The following is a 19,440-nucleotide window of genomic DNA, read 5'->3' on the forward strand; positions in this document are numbered from 1 at the left end:
AGACACACACACAGACACACACACACAGACACACACACACGCACACACGCACAGACACACACACACGCACACACGCACACACACACAGACACACACACACAGACACACACACACACAGACACACACACACACACACACACACACACACACACCATCAAATTAAACAGCAAGAAAGGGACTGGTAATACCAAAGAAAGGCATTTTCGGGAGCATAAGGAGGAAGAGGCAGTGTAAAGTGTTTAGAAAAAACACTTCAAGGGGAGAAAACCCTCTTGGATACAAAGGAGACAAATTGGGCTAAGAAGGAAATAAAGGGATTTGCAGATGGGGGTCAGGGTATAGGGTGGGCAGGTGCCAAAACTTGAGCAGTTTAGTGCTAGTAGAAAGAACTCAGAATGTAAGAAACCTTGCATGGGAAAAAGGCAACATCCCTACATCCAGCCTGCACCCAACCTCAATGATAAGTTTCTCTCCAAGCTTCTCTCTGCGCTGTAAAATGGGAATCCTAGGCCTGCAGCGGAGGGATGGAAGGTAATGCAGAGAACCCAGTGTAACATCTGAAACAAGGGTCCTTATGATCATGTTACTGATGCTCTTTATACTCATATTTGTTTCCCCATAAACCAAATAATGTGAGGTGGGTGTGAACAAAAGAGAAGGTTCGAGGGTGGGGGTGGGGAAGGCCTGTCCACAGCGAGATTCAACCATAGGCATTTCAGGTCATAATACGAAGGTAACGCCCCCTTTTCATTCCTCGCAAGCAACACGCTGCATTTGGTGTCTACCACCAAAACGGAAGAGATCCCTCCTCTGATTGAGAACAGGCAGTCCTGGTCAACTTGCAGACCTTTCTTCACCGGCATGAACTACTGCACCACGGGAGCTTACTCCAACGCCAGCTCCACAGAGTCCGCTTCCTACTACCCACTGACAGGGGACACCAGGTGAGAGATACTCGATGCTAGCCTAGTATCTGCTTCCCCTCTACCTGGAGTGGGGGGACAAAAAGCAAAATGTCAAGGATTGCAGAACCATGTTTCCAACCTTAAGAGCTCACATCATTGTCTGGGAACTTAAAATGGTGGCCCTCTGGTCAACACTGTGGGTCCCCCTCCTTGAGGTGCTTCATGCACTGGATGAGGAGATCACAGTGTCATATTCATGTCTATCAGTTCCTTTACTGAGTCTCCATACCTATCACTATAAGCTTTGTGAAGCTGACCAGTGTGTGTGCTCAAAGCCCTCACCAGGCTTTGGGGCTCGTCATCCCTCCTCAACCCCCAATCCCACTGCTTGTTCTCAGTGTGAAAGGTACAGGTCAACTTCCTAACTCATCCAAAAGCCCTGGACATCCTGGGAGCTTCCCTTGCCTAGGGCTCCTGGGGAGAATAAGTAGAATCATAAGGACTATCACTAGCTAAGAGAAAGAGATGGTATTAAAACCGTACATGTATTTTTGTGGTGTGTGAGGCTGGATTGTTGGGGGGCATCATTATCATCTTTGAAAGGAGCTAACAGTTTGTACTGGACATGCCGTGACATCTTTAGGTATGAGCTAGAGCTGAGGCCCACAGGAGAGGTGGACCAATATTCTGCCAGTGCAACCTATCAACTCCAAAAAGAAGACAAGGCTTTGGTGGACACACTGAAGGTCCTAGTTCAAGCCGAAGGTGAGTATCCAAAATGAGGCTGCTCCATCACTGCCTCTGTCTTGGGTTCAGGACACACATCTTTATGGTGACGCATTTCACAAGTATTTCCTGGGTTCCCAGTAGGTGTCAGACATTTTCTGAAAGCTGGGGCTAGAAATGAAGGCTTCACCTTCATGGAAGTTATAGTAATCAATCAAACATGTCGTCAGGTTTGGGGGGGGGGGAATCAAATATAAAAGGCTCTAGGGAATAGTATACACCGTAGGGAGAAAGGAGGGTGGGAGAGACAGTAAAATGAGGATGATAAGGGAAATTTTGTTTGTCTTTTGTTCCCATTATGTTTTTTGAGACAGGGTTCCCACCCGCATCATGTAGCTCTGGCTATCCCTAGAACCCACTTTGTAGACCAGGCTGGCCTCAAACTCAGAGCTCCACCTGCCTCTACCTCCTGAGTGCTGCTATTAAAGATGTGTGCCACTACTGCCTGAAAATCTTTTTAAAAAGAGAAAGAGGGAAAGATGACAGGACAGAAAGGCAATAAGCCACAGAGAAAAGAGTTGCAGGCTAAGGGACTAGCATGTGCAAATACTCTAAGGTTGGAACATGTCGAGAAAAGATGGGAAGAAGACAGAACTGAGAATCTAATATGCGAGCGATGTCAGTAATCCAATCAAGAGATGGAGGTATCTGCATTAGAGGAAATTTTCAGGCTACTGAAAACAACAGAGTTGGGTTCAGGATATGACATGTGGCTGGGGAAAGAAAGGGTTGGGAAGGAAGGAAGGCAAGAAAAATTGATGAGGGGCAGAGTGAGGTGAGAAATCATATTCTTGTTAAATTTTGAAGAATTAGAGCTGCATTCCTTGATCATCTGAGCATCCCCCACCTCTGGCCTTTGCCTACATGCCCTGCATCCAGAACTCAGCATGACTCAGTCCTCTCTAAACTGTGGTCTTGCACACATATCCTTTTAACAGGAAAATATTTGTATGACCAACGTGTAGAAAATAGCCCCCCCCTTTTGTCCCTCTCTGTTTCCTTCCCTCATAGCCTGTTTCCCATGTCTTTATAATATTTATTGCCCTCTGACACAGGTAACTGATTTGCATACAGTCCACAGACCCCATTGACCACGAAAAGATGAACCATACAAGGGCTGGGTACCCCAGAGGCAAGAACGTTGCCCAGCTCATTATAAGCCATCAGTAAATGCTTGGAAGTGAAGTGAATGGACAGCAAACATGGTCCATGGGAAAATCTTACCCGGGGTCCTCATTTAAACCTATGGTAGTCAGGGCTTTGCAGCTTTCTTCCCTGCCTCATTTTTTCCTTTGCATAGCCTCACGGCACACTCTTGTCTCTCCCATGAACCCTTTCAGGAGTACAGCAGACTGAAGCCACCGCAGTGTTCAAATACAATCGTCAAAGCAGGACTTTCTCCAGTGAAGTCCTAATTCCAGGGTTTGATGTTGACTTTGGGACAATCCTCAGAGTTAATGATGAATCTGCGAGGGACAAAAATGCTTACAAACTCATCCTGGACATCCAGAACAAAAAAGTCACTGAGGTCTCTTTTGTGGGCCATGTGAGGTAAGGAAAGGTTTAGGTGACCCGAGCTGAACTGGAGGCCTTGGTGTCTCTTTGCTTTCTTCTCCAAGCTTCATATCTGGCCAAGCCACCTGCAAATACAGTTCCCAACATGTTCCCCCCCTACACATATTCAGTTGGACACTTCCATTATTCAATAAGCACTTATCATCTATTTACACATTTAAAGTTGTCTCAGCCTCTTGTTCCTATTTACTGGCAAGGACATGATAGCTCGGAGTGGTTTAACTGCTTGGCTAAGGTTAGAGAGAAAAAACCAAATAGTTTTTTATAAAGCCTATCTACCTCCCTGCAAACTCTATATTCCATGCTGAATATTGGCTTTATAAGTTAATGAGTTTGGTCTATGTATGGTCAGATCTCTGATTTATTCATGTCTGGCTTTCATCACCAAAAAAATGAAACTTCTAATTATTGGATCCCGGATACCTTAAAAGTCATTGATGCCAACTGTTTCTCTTTCAATAGCTATGACAGAAAGGGAGATGGCAAGATCAAAGGGGTTGTTTCCATACCACGTTTGCTAGCAGAAGCCAGGAGTGAGGTCCACACCCACTGGTCCCCCACCAAACTGCTGTTCCAGATGGACTCATCTGCTACAGCTTATGGCTCAACAATTTCCAAGAGAGTGGCATGGCGTTACGGTATGTGTCCCTTCCATCCCGTGAGCCCTTTCCAGGGCTCTGTGTGCTTAAGAGTAAAAACTATGGGCCGAGCTAACATCACTGATGGTCATGTTACATGTGCATTTCCAGACAATGAGAAAATCGATTTTAACTGGAACACAGGAACCAACGTGGATACCAAAAAAGTAGCCTCCAATTTCCCTGTGGATCTTTCCAGTTACCCTAGAACTTTGCATGAGTATGCCAATCGTCTCCTGGATCAAAGAGTCCCTCAAACAGACATGACTTTCCGGCACATGGGTTCCAAATTAACTGCTGTAAGTATGACCTTGCGGCAGAATAAATGAATGGCCGTAGATGCTAACTGCCTCAACAACTGAGCTAGATGCAGAAATATCCAGAAAGACATAAGCAAAGCATGAGTGGCTAGTTTTCCAAGCACACAAAGCTGCATAGAACAAATATCTAATGGACGCCACTAAGCTGAAGAGTTTAAGTGTTAAGAGAAATTTCAGAACACTGGCTAGAGGACTGAACAAATATATACACACATACCTATAAATACACACATGCATATATACACATACACACATACGTATATGTGTGTATATATTATGTATGTGTATATGTGCATATATATGTAGTTTATTATAATTATATATAGTTACATATATTTATATTAAATATATAAAAAGGGACGAGGATAGCTTGGCCAATAAAGTGTTTGCTGTCAAAGAATGGAGATCTGAGTTGGAGCCCCATCACCCATAGTAAAAAGCCAAGCAAGATGGTATGTGCTTGCAATCCTACCACAGGTAGTGGGAGACAGAAGAATCCCTGGGGCTCAGTGGCCAGACAAATTGATGACCCCCAGGTCCCAGTGAGAGACCTTGGCTTAAAAACAAGATAGGCAAACAGGATTAGAGAAGGAAGGACTTCCAAGGTTGGCCTTTGGCCTGCACGCGCGCGCGCGCGCGCGCACACACACACACACACACACACAAATGAGTAAAAATAAAATGCAGAGAAATCAGGCACTGGAGACCCACACTTTCCAGCAACTTATCTTTAAGTTTCAGTGCATCACTTTGCCTGATAACTGACCTGCAGACCTGAGCTGTCGGTCATGTTAGTTGTACTTGGAGGGCCACTGAGACCCATTTCTTGCTCTTCAACTCTCCCGTCACCTTGCAGGCAACAAACATATGGCTTCAGATGGCATCCAGGGGTCTTCCTTACTCCCAGATGCTACAGGATCACCTCAACGGTCTCTCAGAGTTGAACCTCCAGAAAATGGGATTGCCTGACTTCCACATCCCAGACAACCTCTTCCTAAAGAGGTAGGAGGGGGAAACAGGGAACATCATCTTTGTACTCTACAAAGAAAAGGGAATATTTCACATAACCTGATTTACACTTTTCTGTTTAAAAAAAAAAAACTCAGAGAAGTTATTTAAGCACTTGGTGACAATGAACAGCTATAGGATAAATGCCAATGGTTTTGTATCATTAAAAATGAGGTTCCCACGTGAACAGCAGCATAGTCTGGAGAACTTAAGAAAATAATTGAAGATTCTGAAAATCCTGATCTTTAGTGTTACATCTATCACAGCCTGAGTTTGCAAGATATTCAAATTCAGCCATGGAGGGCAGACAGTCACTAAGCATTAAATGAGAGAGGGGGGAGGGGGAGGGAGAGGGAGAGGGAGAGAGAGAGAGAGAAAGAGACAGAGACAGAAAGAGAGAGAGCAACACACCTTAATCCTAGCAGGAAATTCAGAACCACACTGCTGACTTCCTATCTGTGATAACAAACATGTGTGTGACACTTTATTTATTTTATAAAAAGTGGTGGAGCATGAGCTAAAAAGACAATTTTTGTTCCTAAATTGATAATTCATATAATCCTCACAGTCCAGAATCTAAATGCCCTGTGTTCTATGGGCCCCTTGGAAGGTTGTGGCTGAGTACACAATTGAGCATGCCTGATGACTAGTTACTGGTCACAAGGCTGAAGTTCTCCCATTCCCCCGACAGACCAACACTGTTGGAGATGAGATTTTTTTTTCCTTGCTACTGAAATTTCAATGCATGGGGATAGAACAGGAATGCGGGGGGCAGAGCAGGCAGCATCCTGCCCATTTTACAGTATACAATGAGAGGTTATTCAAACATAACAAATACTACCTGCCTGACCACCTGCCTGATTTTTATAGATCATCATCATAGTCTGCTGCAGGTATTTACTGAAAAGATTACAAACCCCATTTGATACCCAAGGCCATTTCTGGGGTCCAGCAGAAAAGGTACTATGCAGATAGCATCACTGAGACTCGGAGAGGCTATTCTAAGATAACATTCCTAATTGGCAGAAGCTAAAGTTACCATCCACCTTCCCTGACTCTTACAGCTGTGTTTTTTGACATATCAAGTTGCTTCTGTTATGTTTAGCAAGTACTTATCAAGTGTCTACTATATGCAAAATACTAGAGCAGAAACAGTGAGAAGACAGAATCAGGGTAAGGTGTTATCCTTTCTGCCAAATGAACCAATAAATGACATAACGAGAATTAGGACGGGCTCTTTGAGAGTGATATAGGGATCTTGATACACAGGTGGCTCTTGGGAGGGTTTGGGAAGTATTTAGTGGGCAGTGTGAAAAGGGACCCAGGCATAAGAAATATCATGGAGAAAAGAACATAGTAGGCTGGGAGAAGTGGGGGGGGTCAAGACCGAGGATTTTGAGTTCTTGTTGTCTGACTGTGGGGACACTGTCTCTGTTCACTTCAGTGATGGCCGGGTCAAATATACATTGAACAAGAACAGTATAAAACTTGACATCCCTTTGCCTCTGAGCGGCAAGTCTTCAAAGGATCTAAAGATACCAGAGACTGTGAGGACACCAGCCCTGAACTTCAAGTCTATGGGCTTCCAGCTGCCATCTCAAGTGTTCCAGCTCCCCACTTTTACAATCCCCAAGACATATCAACTGCAAGTGCCTCTCTTGGGTGTTTTAGACCTTTCCACAAATGTCTACAGCAACTTGTACAACTGGTCAGCATCGTACACTGGTGGCAACACCAGCAGAGACCACTTCAGCCTTCGGGCTCAGTACCGCATGAAGGCTGACTCTGCAGTTGACCTGTTTTCCTACAGCGTGCAAGGTGAGGCCTGCTCCAGTAAAGGGTCCATAGGACTAATAGATCCCACATTCCGGTGGGACAGCTCTAGGAGGGAAGAATTTAGGCTTTCCTGCAAATAGTTTTCTTGCTACGTGGAAGTCTTTTCATTCATTCACTAATGGAAATATTTATTAAGCATATGGTAAGTATTCAGCAATATGTTAGGTAGCAACAATAGAGCAGCCATTTCTCTGCGGAGTTATAATTCAGTGTAAGAAGTGTTATGATGCCGTGTATACTATATAGTACGAGGTGCCATGAAAGTGTTTGATAAGGGAACCCAGCAAGGGCTGCAGCAAACCCGGAAAGCTTCCTTGAGGGATGCCTTTTAGCCTCTGACTTCAAATTTCATGTATACATTAGAAATGCTGCTATTACAATTGGTCTAGCTATATAAGGCTCATGTTGACTTTCAACATAAAGGTTATTCCGGAAATTTGTTGCTTGATTTAACCATATCTTGGATTTTTCTGCTAGGTTCCGGAGAAACAACGTTTGACAGCAGGAACACATTCACCTTGTCCTGTGATGGGTCTCTGCACCACAAGCTTCTAGATTCAAAGTTCAAAGTCAGCCACGTAGAAAAATTTGGAAACACCCCAGTCTCAAAAGGTTTACTAACCTTTGAAGCATCTAGTGCCTTGGGACCACAGGTGTCTGCTACTGTTCACCTGGACTCTAAGAAGAAGCAGCATCTGTATGTCAAAGACCTCAAGGTTGATGGGCAGCTCAGAGCATCCTCGTTCTACGCTCAGGGCAAATATGGCCTGTCTTGTGAGAGAGACCCTACCACCGGTCAGCTGAGTGGGGAATCCAACATGAGGTTTAACTCCACCTACTTCCAAGGCACCAACCAAATAGTGGCAACGTACCAGGATGGAACCCTCTCCGTCACTTCTACGTCTGATCTGCAAGATGGCATATTCAAGAACACAGCTTCCCTGAAATACGAAAACTACGAGCTGACTCTGAAATCTGACAGCAGTGGGCAGTATGAGAACTTCGCTGCTTCTAACAAGCTGGACATGACATTCTCTAAGCAAAGCGCCTCTCTACGTTCTGAGCATCAGGCCAACTACAAGTCCCTGAGTCTCATCACTCTTCTTTCTGGATCACTCACTTCCCAGGGTGTGGAATTAAATGCTGACATTTTGGGCACTGACAAAATAAATACTGGTGCTCACAAGGCAACATTAAAGATCGCACGAGACGGACTATCGACAAGTGCGACCACCAACTTGAAGTATAGCCCCCTGGTGCTGGAAAATGAGTTGAATGCAGATCTTGGCCTCTCTGGGGCATCCATGAAATTATCAACAAGTGGCCGCTTCAAGGAACACCATGCGAAATTCAATCTGGATGGAAAAGCTGCCCTCACGGAGGTCTCATTGGGAAGCATGTACCAGGCCATGATTCTGGGTGCAGACAGCAAGAACATCTTCAACTTCAAACTCAGCCGAGAAGGGCTGAAGCTGTCCAATGACATGATGGGCTCCTACGCGGAAATGAAACTCGACCACACACACAGTCTAAGCATTGCAGGCCTCTCGCTGGACTTCTCCTCAAAAATGGACAATATTTACAGTGCTAACAAGTTCTATAAGCAGAATTTTAACTTACACCTACAGCCCTACTCTTTTCTAACTACTTTAAGCCATGACTTGAGGTACAATGCTCTAGATTTGGCCAACAGTGGGCAGTTACGACTAGAACCGCTGAAGCTGAACGTGGGTGGTAACTTTAAAGGAACCTATCAAAACAATGAGCTGAAGCACATCTATGCCATCTCTTACACCAACCTAGTAGTGGGAAGTTATAGAGCAGACACTATAGCTAAGGTTCAGGGCACAGAATTCAGCCATCGGCTTAATGCAGACATTAAAGGGCTGGCTTCCTCTGTGGATGTCATTACCAACTATAACTCAGAACCACTTAACTTTAACAATGTTTTCCACTTTGTTTTGAAACCGTTTACCTTGGGCATCGACACGCACACGAGCGGTGATGGGAAACTGGCTCTCTGGGGACAGCACGCTGGGAAGCTGTATAGTAAGTTTCTGCTGAAAGCGGAACCTCTGGCACTCAGCTTCTCTCATGACTTCAAGGGATCCACAAACCACGATCTAGTGTACAAGAGCAGCATCAGCACAGCTCTTAACCATGAAGCCACAGCCCTGCTCACACCAGCTGAGCAGACAAGCACCTGGAAATTCGAAACCAGACTGAATGACAAGGTATACAGACAGGACTTTGAAGCCTACAACACTAAAGACAAAATTGGTGTTGAGCTTAGCGGACGGGCTGAGCTCTCTGAGCCCTCCTGGCCATTTAAACTACCGTTTTTCTACAGTGAGCCTGTCAGTGCCCTTGACAACTCAGAGATAAATGATGCTGTGGACAAGCCCCAAGAATTCACAATTGTTGCTTTTGTGAAGTATGATAAGAACCAGGATGTTCACACCATCAGCCTCCCATTCTTTAAAAGCCTACCGGAGTATTTGGAGAGAAATCGAAGAAGAATTATAACTCTACTGGAAGCCGTGCAGGGAGAATTGCAAAGCATCAATATTGATCAGTATTTGAGGAAATACAAAGCAGCCCTGAGCAGACTTCCAGAGCAAGTTCATGACTATCTGAATGCATCTGACTGGGAGGGACAAGTAACCAATGCCAAGGAAAAACTAACTGCTTTCATGGAAAATTATAAAATTACAGACAATGATGTACTAATTGCTTTAGATAGTGCCAAAATCAACTTCAATGAAAAACTTTCTCAACTTGAGACATACGTGATACAATTTGATCAGTATATTAAAGACAATTATGACCCACAGGTTTTAAAAAAAACTATTGCTCAGATTATTGAGCGAATCATTGAAAAGCTAAAAATTCTTGATGAACAGTATCATATCCGTGTAAATCTAGAAAAATCAATCCATAATCTATATGTATTTGTTGAAAATGTTGATTTGAACAAACTTGGTAGTAGTACAGCCTCTTGGATCCAGAATATGGATACTAAATATCAAATCAGAATCCAGATACAAGAAAAACTACAGCAGCTCAGGACACTAATTCAGACTGTAGACATTCAACAGCTGGCTGCAGAGTTAAAACAACAGATTGAAGCTATTGATGTCATGATGTATTTCGATCAGCTGAGAACTGCAATTCTATTACAAAGAGTAAAGAACATTATTGAGCGTGTCGAATACTTTGTTATGAGTCTTATTGAGGATTTTAAAGTAACTGAGAAAATCAATACTATAGTCCGTGAGTTAATTGAGAAATATGAAGTAAACCAACAAATCCAGGTTTTAATGGATAAATTAGTAGAGTTGGCCCACAGTTACAGCCTGGGTGAGACTCTGCAGAAACTAAGTAATGTGCTACAAGAAATTGAGATAAAAGATTGCTATGATAAATTTGTTGGGTTTATTGATGAAACTGTTGAGTGGCTTAAAGCATTGTCTTTCAAAAAATTCATTGAAGAACTAAATAGATTTCTTGACATGTTGGTGAAGACTTTAAAATCATTTGATTATCACCAGTTCATAGATGAAACCAACAGCAAACTACGCGAGATGACTCAGAGGATCAATGCTGAAATCCACGCCCTTGAACTTCCACAGAAAACGGAAGCATTAAAACTGCTGGTAGAAGACTTCAAAGCCACGGTCTCCAGCTATCTGGAAAGACTCAAGGGCACCACAGTAACTGTGTTCTTTGATTGGCTGCAAGATGCTTTGGTTCACATAAAAGACCATACCCTAGATGATGTGCGAGACATAGTTTATCAAATAGACATTCCATGGGAACTTGAGCGCTTCTTGTCTCTGGTAAGCCAAGCTTACCATACACTGGTCACTTACATTTCTGACAGGTGGATTCTAACTGTGAAGAACATTACAGACTTTGCAGAACAATATTCTATCCAAAACTGGGCTGAGCATGCGAAAGTGCTGGTGGAGCAAGGGTTCACTGTTCCTGAAATCCAAACATTTCTGGGGACCATGCCTGCCTTTGAGATCAGTCTCCGTGCTCTCCAGGAAGGTACCTTCCAGACTCCTGACTTCATAGTCCCCCTGACAGATTTGAGGATCCCATCAATTCAGATAAACTTCAGAACATTAAAGAATGTAAAAATCCCATCAAGATTTTCCACACCAGAATTCACTATCCTCAACACCTACCATGTCCGCTCCTTTACAATAGATTTGCTGGAAATCAAAGCAAAGATTATCAGAACTATTGACCAAATGCTGAGCAGTGAGCTGCAGTGGCCTCTTCCAGAAGTGTACCTGAAAGATTTGGGGATGGTGAACATCCCTCTTGCAAGACTCACTCTGCCAGACTTCCAGGTACCAGAAATCGCAATTCCAGAATTCGCAATTCCAAATGTCAGTTTCAAAGATTTTCAGGTTCCTGATCTTCACATACCAGAATTCCAGCTTCCTCGCCTATCACACACAATTGAAATACCTGCTTTCGGCAAACTTCATGGCGTCCTGAAGATCCAGTCTCCCCTCTTTATATTAGATGCTAATGCCAACATACAGAACGTAAGTACTTCAGAGAACAAAGCAGAGATGGTGGCTTCTGTTGCTGCGGCAGGAGAGTCCAAATTCGAAGCTCTCAATTTTGATTTTCAAGCACAAGCTCAACTCTTGGAGCTAAAGCCTAATCCTCTGGTCCTGAAGGAATCCATGAACTTCTCCAGTAAGTACGTGAGGATGGAGCATGAGGGCGAAATGCTATTTTCTGGACAGGCCATTGAGGGAAAATCAGACACGGTCGCAAGTTTCCACATAGAGAAAAACACAGTGGAGTTTAATAATGGTGTGACTGTCAGGATAAACAATCGGCTCACCCTTGACAGCCACACAAAGTACTTTCACAAGTTGAGTGTCCCCAGCCTGGACTTCTCCAGTAAGGCTTCTTTTAACAATGAAATCAAGTCACTATTAGAAGCTGGACATGTGGTATGGACTTCTTCAGGGACCGGGTCATGGAACTGGGCCTGTCCTAACTTCTCAGATGAAGGCATACATTCATCCAAAGTTAGCTTCACTGTAAAAGGACCCATTGCCTCCTTTGGATTGTCTAATAACATAAATGGCAAACACCTAAGGGTCACCCAAAAACTGGCCTATGAATCTGGCTTCCTCAACTATTCCAAGTTTGAAGTTGAATCAAAAGTTGAATCTCAGCACGTGGGCTCCAGCGTTCTGACTGGCAAGGGAACCGTACTGCTCAGAGATGCGAAGGCAGAAATGACTGGCGAGCACAATGCTGACTTCAACGGGAAAGTTATTGGGACTTTGAAAAATTTGCTTTTCTTTTCAGCACAACCGTTTATGATTACTGCATCCACAAATAATGAGGGAAATTTGAAAGTTAGTTTTCCCCTAAAGCTGACCGGGAAAATAGACTTCCTGAATAACTATGCTCTATTTCTGAGTCCTCACGCCCAACAAACAAGCTGGCAGGCAAGTGCTAGATTCAACCAGTACAAATACAACCAAAATTTTTCTGCAGTCAACAATGAACACAACATGGAAGCCCATGTAGGAATGAATGGAGATGCCAACCTGGACTTCTTAAACGTACCTTTAACAATTCCTGAAATTAGTCTCCCTTACATTGGGCTCACAACTCCCTTGCTGAAGGATTTCTCCATCTGGGAAGAAGCAGGCTTGAAAGATTTTTTGAAGACAACAAGGCAATCATTTGATTTAAGTGTAAAGGCCCAATATAAAAAGAACAGAGAGAAGCATTCCATTGTGATTCCTCTGAGTATGTTTTATGAGTTTATTCTCAACAATGTCAATTCCTGGGACAGGAAACTGGAGAAAGTCAGAGACGGTGCATTGGATTTTCTTACCACATCCTACAATGAAACAAAAGTTAAGTTTGATAAGTACAACACTGAAAAGTCCCTCACTCGGCCCCTCAGGACCTTCCAAAGTCATGGTTTCACTATCCCATTCGCCAACATTGACGTATCTCCATTCACTGTCGAGACACTGGCCTCCAGCTATGTGATCCCCAAAGCAATACGTACCCCAAGTGTCACCATTCCGGGTCCTAAGGTCATTGTGCCTTCATACAGGTTAGAGCTGCCATCCTTGGAGCTGCCAGTCCTTCGTGCCCCTGGGAATCTCCTCAGATTTTCCCTCCCAGATCTCAAGAAATTAAGCACTATTGACAATATTTACATTCCAGCTCTGGGCAATTTTACCTATGACTTCTCTTTTAAATCAAGTGTCATCACACTGAATACCAATGCTGGACTTTATAACCAGTCAGACATCGTGGCCCATTTCCTTTCTTCCTCTTCATATGTCACGGATGGCCTGCAGTACAAATTAGAGGGTACGTCTCGTCTGACGCAGAAAAGGGGACCAAAGCTAGCCACAGCTGTCTCTCTCACTAACAAATTTGTGAAGGGCAGTCACGACAGCACCATTAGCTTAAACAAGAAAAACGTGGAAGCGTCAGTGAAAACAACTGCCAGCCTCCACGTTCCTGTTTTAACAATGAACTTCAAGCAGGAACTTAACGGAAATGCCAAGTCGAAACCCACTGTCTCGTCATCCATGGAACTGAACTATGACTTCAGTTCTTCAAAGCTGCACTCTACTGCTAAAGGAGGTGTGGACCACAAGTTCAGCTTAGAGAGTCTCGCTTCCTATTTTTCCATTGAGTCATCAGCCAAAGGAAATATCAAGGGTTCCGTCCTTTCACAGGAATATTCAGGAAGTGTTGCCAGCGAGGCCAACACATTCCTGGATTCCAGAGGTTCTCGGTCTTCAGTAAAGCTACAAGGAGCTTCCAAAGTTGATGGGATCTGGAACATTGAAGTAGGAGAAAATTTTGCTGGAGAAGCCACTCTCCCACACATCTATGCCACATGGGAACACAGTATTAAAAACCATTTGCACGTAGACAGCTTCTTTGTCACGAAAGGAAAGCAAACGTGCAAAGCCACCCTGGAGCTCTCCCCATGGACAATGTCAACCCTTCTACAGGTTCATGTGAGTCAACCCAGTTCCCTCCTTGATCTCCATCACTTTGACCAGGAAGTGACCCTGAAAGCCAATGCTAAGAACCAGAAGGTCGACTGGAAGAGTGAAGTTCAGATTCACTCACGGGTCCTTCAGCACAATGTGAAGTTCTCCAATGACCAAGAGGAGGTTCGCCTTGATGTTGCAGGATCCACAGAAGGACAACTGTGGGATCTTGAATCTATCATTCTACCAGTATATGACAAAAGCTTGCAGGAACTCCTACAGATGGATGGAAAGAAACAGTATCTTCAGGTTTCAACTTCCCTTGTATATACCAAAAACCCCAATGGCTATCTCCTCTCACTCCCTGTGGAAGAACTGGCTGATCGGTTCATTATACCAGGGCTGAACCTCGGTGGCTTCAGTGGGATAAAAATCTATAAGAAATTAAGTACTTCACCATTTGCCCTCAACCTAGCAATGCTCCCCAAGGTAAATTTCCCTGGGGTTGATGTGTTAACACAATACTCCAAACCAGAGGACTCCTCTGTTCCTGCTTTTGAGGTGACTATACCTGAAGTTCAGTTAACTATATCCCCGTTCACACTTCCAAAGAACTTTCCAGTTGGCAGCGCTGGCTTTGATCTGAAGGACATAGCCCAACTGATTGCAGGTGTTGATCTGCCTAGCACCACCCTGCCCGAGCAGACCATTGAGATCCCATCCTTTGAGTTCACTGTGCCCACCGGAGTTTTGATTCCTCTCTTTGGAGCACTGACTGCACACGTTGGGGTGGCCTCCCCTGTGTATAATGTCACTTGGAGTGCTGCTTTGAAAAACAAAGCTGACCATGTTGAAACCTCCCTGGATTCCACATGCAGTTCAATCTGGCAGTTTCTGGAGTATGACCTAAAAGGTAAGGAAATGTTCTCCCACCTCTCCTGGATACTATGTGTTTTCAATTGGGTTCTTGAGTACATAATTATTTATTTGATTACCATCAACAGTACCATCGTTCTGTGTAGAAAAATATAGAATGAAAGGAGAATATGCATGTTCCACCATATGTCTTAAAAATGAAACTAGAAAATCTACTGATATTGATAGATAAATTTAAAGAAAATAATTTTTTTCTATAATAATTTAAAGACTAATAATAGTTTCTGTTTATTTAAAATAGAAAAAAATTATAAGGATTTGGAGTATAGTTCTGTGGTAGAGAAGAGGTTTAGCATGTGTGAGGCCCTGGGCTCAAACTCCAGTACTACCACGAAAAATATTAATTTTTTTAAAAAAAATCTATGAACTGCATATGGTATGTTTTAAACTTTTAAGTTAGGTGTTTGGTTAAGTTATCTGTCCAAGTTTTCACACACACACACACACACACACACACACACACACACACACACTGATGTGCCAATGACATATAAAATCTCTTCTATACAGTTGTGGGAACACAGAAAATGGAAGATCGCGTGTTCTTCTATAAGAACAAAGGAACACTTCAACACCGCGACTTCAACGTAGAGTACAATGAAGATGGTGTATTTCAAGGACTGTGGTAAGGAAGTTTTACTGCCACTTGATATCTTTTCAAAACTCGCTGTGATGCTTGCCATCTCTGGACCCATCTGGTTCTGATTCACCTGCCTTTCCTTTTCTGATTTCAGGATCTGGCTGGGAGAAGCTCACCTCGACATCACCAGCCCAGCATTGACTGACCTCCGTCTGTACTACAAAGAAGATGAGAACAGTCTGTGGGCCTGGGCGGCCTCCCCAGCCATAGGCGCTGTGGGTCTGGAGTCAAGCACAGATGACCAGAGGCTGAGGCTGAATGTGTACTTCCAGCCTCAGGTGAGTCCCAGCTGATGAGCATCCCATGGACAAAAGCAATGTTTCATCCTAGACCGTTCTCTGAGAGCATTCTCAAACTAGATGAAAGACAGGTGGTGAGCCAGTCAAACGTCTACATTGAGGTTCTACTGTCCTGAAAACATTACAATAAATTTTTGCTGAGCTTGATAGACACACCATGGTACCCAAGTAGCACTGTTGATTGATGGCTTTTTGGGTCAAGACAAGTCACACCTCATCTCCTGAGACATGCAAAAACTGTGCCACATTTTTTTTTTTAGAATCAGACTTTCTGGAATCTTTCTTTTCAAGGCTTTGTAATTCCTCCCCACAGTGAAATTGTTTGACTGGGGCACATCAAATTCATATCATGCCATTTATAAGCTCTGCTGGGACCAAATCAAAGATAACATATTGCTGTAAGGAGAGTTATAAACTGAAGCCAGTCATCAGCTTGGCAAGTGAAGGCTGAAGTTGAAGCTCTTGAGCTGGACTCTTCTTAAATCCAGAATGTGTTTTTTTCCTACCTCTTTCCTCATTTTTCCTCCAATGCTTCTTCTTCCTTCTCCCAATTTTCCATTCCAAGAAGTCCTTAGTGTTAAATGTCACTAAGTAGCTAACATACTTATCTTTTTATCCTCCCTGAAGCATGTGATAAAGAGAAATTAACATCAGTTGGCCTATCTATTAAAACAAATACATGAGCTAAAAAAAAAGAAAGGTTAACCTCCCCTACAGAATATGAAAGACCCTCTTCTGGTCTTTTCTTTGATGTGGTATTGAAGTTTTAGTGTAGTATATTGTATAATCAGAGTCATTGAGAGTATATTCTTTTCATCTGTTTTATTCTTCTGATTTTAGTCCCCTCTAGATAGAAAACTCAACATATTCAAGACTGAGTGGAGGTACAAGAAGTCTGATGATGGAAGGTACATCAAAATTAATTGGGAAGACGAGGCAGCTTCCAGATTGCTAGGCTCCCTAAAAAGCAATGTGCCCAAGGCTACAGCGACTATTTATGATTATGTCAATAAGTATGCTTCTTCAAAGCTAAAAAGAAGTCTGCAGAACAATGCTGAGAGAGCTATAAGGACAGTTAATGAAATGAACATGGATTTCCAGAGGGCAGCCCATGATGCTTACCAGGAGTGGAAAGACAAGACCCAGAATCTGTATGAAGCAATGTTGGCTCAGGAGGGCCAGAGCATCACTGAAGGACTGCAGGAGAAAGTGGTAGACAGCATAGTAAATGTTACTCAGAAGTACCACGTGGCAGTCGCGCTTCTCACTGACTCATTCATCCATTTCCTGAAGTACAATACATTTAAGCTCCCAGGAAATGCAGGAACATACACTGCTGATGAACTCTGCACGATGGTCATGGGGGGGATGGCAAAGTCACTGTCTTGGCTATATTCAAGTGTCCATAACAGTTTAGAAAAATTGCTTTCCTATGTCCAGGACCTAGTAGAGAAATCAGGTTTGTTCAGTGACATAAAATTTAGATTTCCTTTAGTTCCAAAAGCCAGTGAACTAAAAGATGTGATTCTGGAGTACAGGTTGCTCTTAAACATTTCATCAGACTTCATCCAAGGGTACTTCGAAGACTTCCAGCATGTCAACTTTACAACGATACTCGGTGATGTTCAGGTTGTTTTGAAGGAAATTTTAGGCTACGTAGTAAAAGAAATTCAATACCTATGCAACAAAGAATCTGATTGTTTCACTAATTATATCAATGCAATCTTCAAAATACACATCCCAAGTGCTTTTCAATTCCTAAAAGAAGAGCTATATTCTATCTTCAGTGATTTCAATGACTCTGTTCAAAGTCTACTTCTGGAGGGGTCCTACAAGCTACAGCAGGTCTATCATTACATAAAGGCTCTTCGTGAAGAGTATTTTGATCCAAGCATGGTTGGCTGGACAGTAAAGTATTATGAAGTCGAAGAAAAGATGGTTGACCTGATTAAGTCCCTCTTAGTTATCCTTAAAGATTTCCACTCTGAATACAGTGCCAGGGCTACTGATTTTGTTTCCAATATCACAACTCAAGTTGAGCAGTTTGTGTCCAGGAATATCCAAGAATATCTTAGCATCCTTGCTGATATAGATGGAAAGGGGAAGGAGAAGATTGCAGAGCTCTCTATCACGGCAAAGGAAGCAATTAAAAGCTGGGCCCCTGCAATGAAGGAAATCATTTTTGATTACCACCAGCAGTTCAGTTCCAAACTGCAAGATTTTTCAGACAAACTCTCTGACTACTATGAAAAATTCATTGCTGAGTCCACAAGGTTGATTGACCTGTCTGTCCAGAGCTACCACGTGTTTCTAAGATACGTCACCCAGCTACTGAAAGAGCTTCAGGTGGCCACAGCCAATAATATGAGTTCCTATGTAAAACTTGCCCCAGGAGAACTGATTATCACCTTCTGATTCATTTATTCATCTATTATAATTAAACCTTTACATAGTAGGAGATGTGATGCTACTATAAAAACCATCCAACTGAGCCAGTCCTGCAGCTGCCAGGAAGTGCAAGATGCACGTGTGCCCTAGGCATGCAACCAAGCTGGCCAGAGAACCAAGAATTCAGGAAGACATACTTTTACAAGTTAGATAAAAATCAAGATCTGAGTTATTTTGTTAAGTGTGGGAGGGGTGAGCAAATAAATGACTTCTATATTGTGTATCAGACCCTTCAACTTGTCTCATTTGTATTGAAACATTAGATTGAGTTTATTAGTTCAAAGGTTATGGCTTTCCTAGCCTCCACAAGGATACACACTCACATTCAAGTGATAAAAATAAAGAAGAAAGGGAAAAGTTATAGAAGAAAATATTTTCCTACTTAATTGATCTTACTAACTGCATTAACTATGTGAGCAAGAAAGGGTTTTGTATAAATTTAACCAGAACATTGCATGTACCTCATATGTCATTAAGTGCCACACAATCTTCCTTGACAACTTGATTGTGTCTGTTGGGCAAGATTCTTCTCTGTTCCAATCTGGCATCAACCAACTAGACTTTCATCTGACTTGGCCCCCTGGTAGGGAAGAGGGAATAACTTGGGAGCACTAGACTCATGGGCTTCATTCAGGATATGAGACACCCAAGATGTCTCCCTATAGCTCAGCCAAGACTTATTCAAGGCAAAAAACAAAAGGCATGAGGGAGAAACAGACATGGACTCCCTAAGTGCTTCTACAAGCAAACATGCATTTAAATTCCCATATCCCCTTGTTTTAAATACAGTACCTGATGATACCAAGTATGAGCAAAGTCTGAGGGTTACTCTACCAGGAGTACCCATTTCAAAGGCTGATTCTGAATGTGAACAACATTTATGTGCCTCTGACTGGAGCTCTTGGGAAGCCACAAAGGACCTGGGTGACAGAAATCCGACTGAGACAAGCAAGGAGGATAGGGATCAAGTGGCACATCGCATCAATGGTGTTGGAAAACAGTAAGAGTAGGGCCCTTGAGAAATTAGAAATCAATA

General features: G+C 43.0%; 1 protein-coding gene across 1 annotated transcript in view; it reads left to right on the top strand.

The window, feature by feature from the left end:
• Apob (apolipoprotein B) overlaps positions 1-18,632 on the top strand; it is a 38,163-nt gene extending 19,531 nt beyond the window's left edge. The window contains exons 19-29 of the mRNA XM_005360576.3: positions 762-944; positions 1,549-1,670; positions 3,032-3,242; positions 3,729-3,904; positions 4,016-4,203; positions 5,081-5,226; positions 6,677-7,050; positions 7,546-14,994; positions 15,528-15,642; positions 15,752-15,935; positions 16,797-18,632. Coding sequence (XP_005360633.1) covers positions 762-944; positions 1,549-1,670; positions 3,032-3,242; positions 3,729-3,904; positions 4,016-4,203; positions 5,081-5,226; positions 6,677-7,050; positions 7,546-14,994; positions 15,528-15,642; positions 15,752-15,935; positions 16,797-18,371 — 10,723 coding nt within the window. The 3' untranslated portion in view covers positions 18,372-18,632. The remainder of the gene's footprint in view (positions 1-761; positions 945-1,548; positions 1,671-3,031; positions 3,243-3,728; positions 3,905-4,015; positions 4,204-5,080; positions 5,227-6,676; positions 7,051-7,545; positions 14,995-15,527; positions 15,643-15,751; positions 15,936-16,796) is intronic.
• Positions 18,633-19,440: the final 808 nt, after the last annotated feature.

This window comes from Microtus ochrogaster, linkage group LG3, assembly GCF_000317375.1.
Source record: "Microtus ochrogaster isolate Prairie Vole_2 linkage group LG3, MicOch1.0, whole genome shotgun sequence".
NCBI classification, from domain to species: Eukaryota; Metazoa; Chordata; class Mammalia; order Rodentia; family Cricetidae; genus Microtus; species Microtus ochrogaster.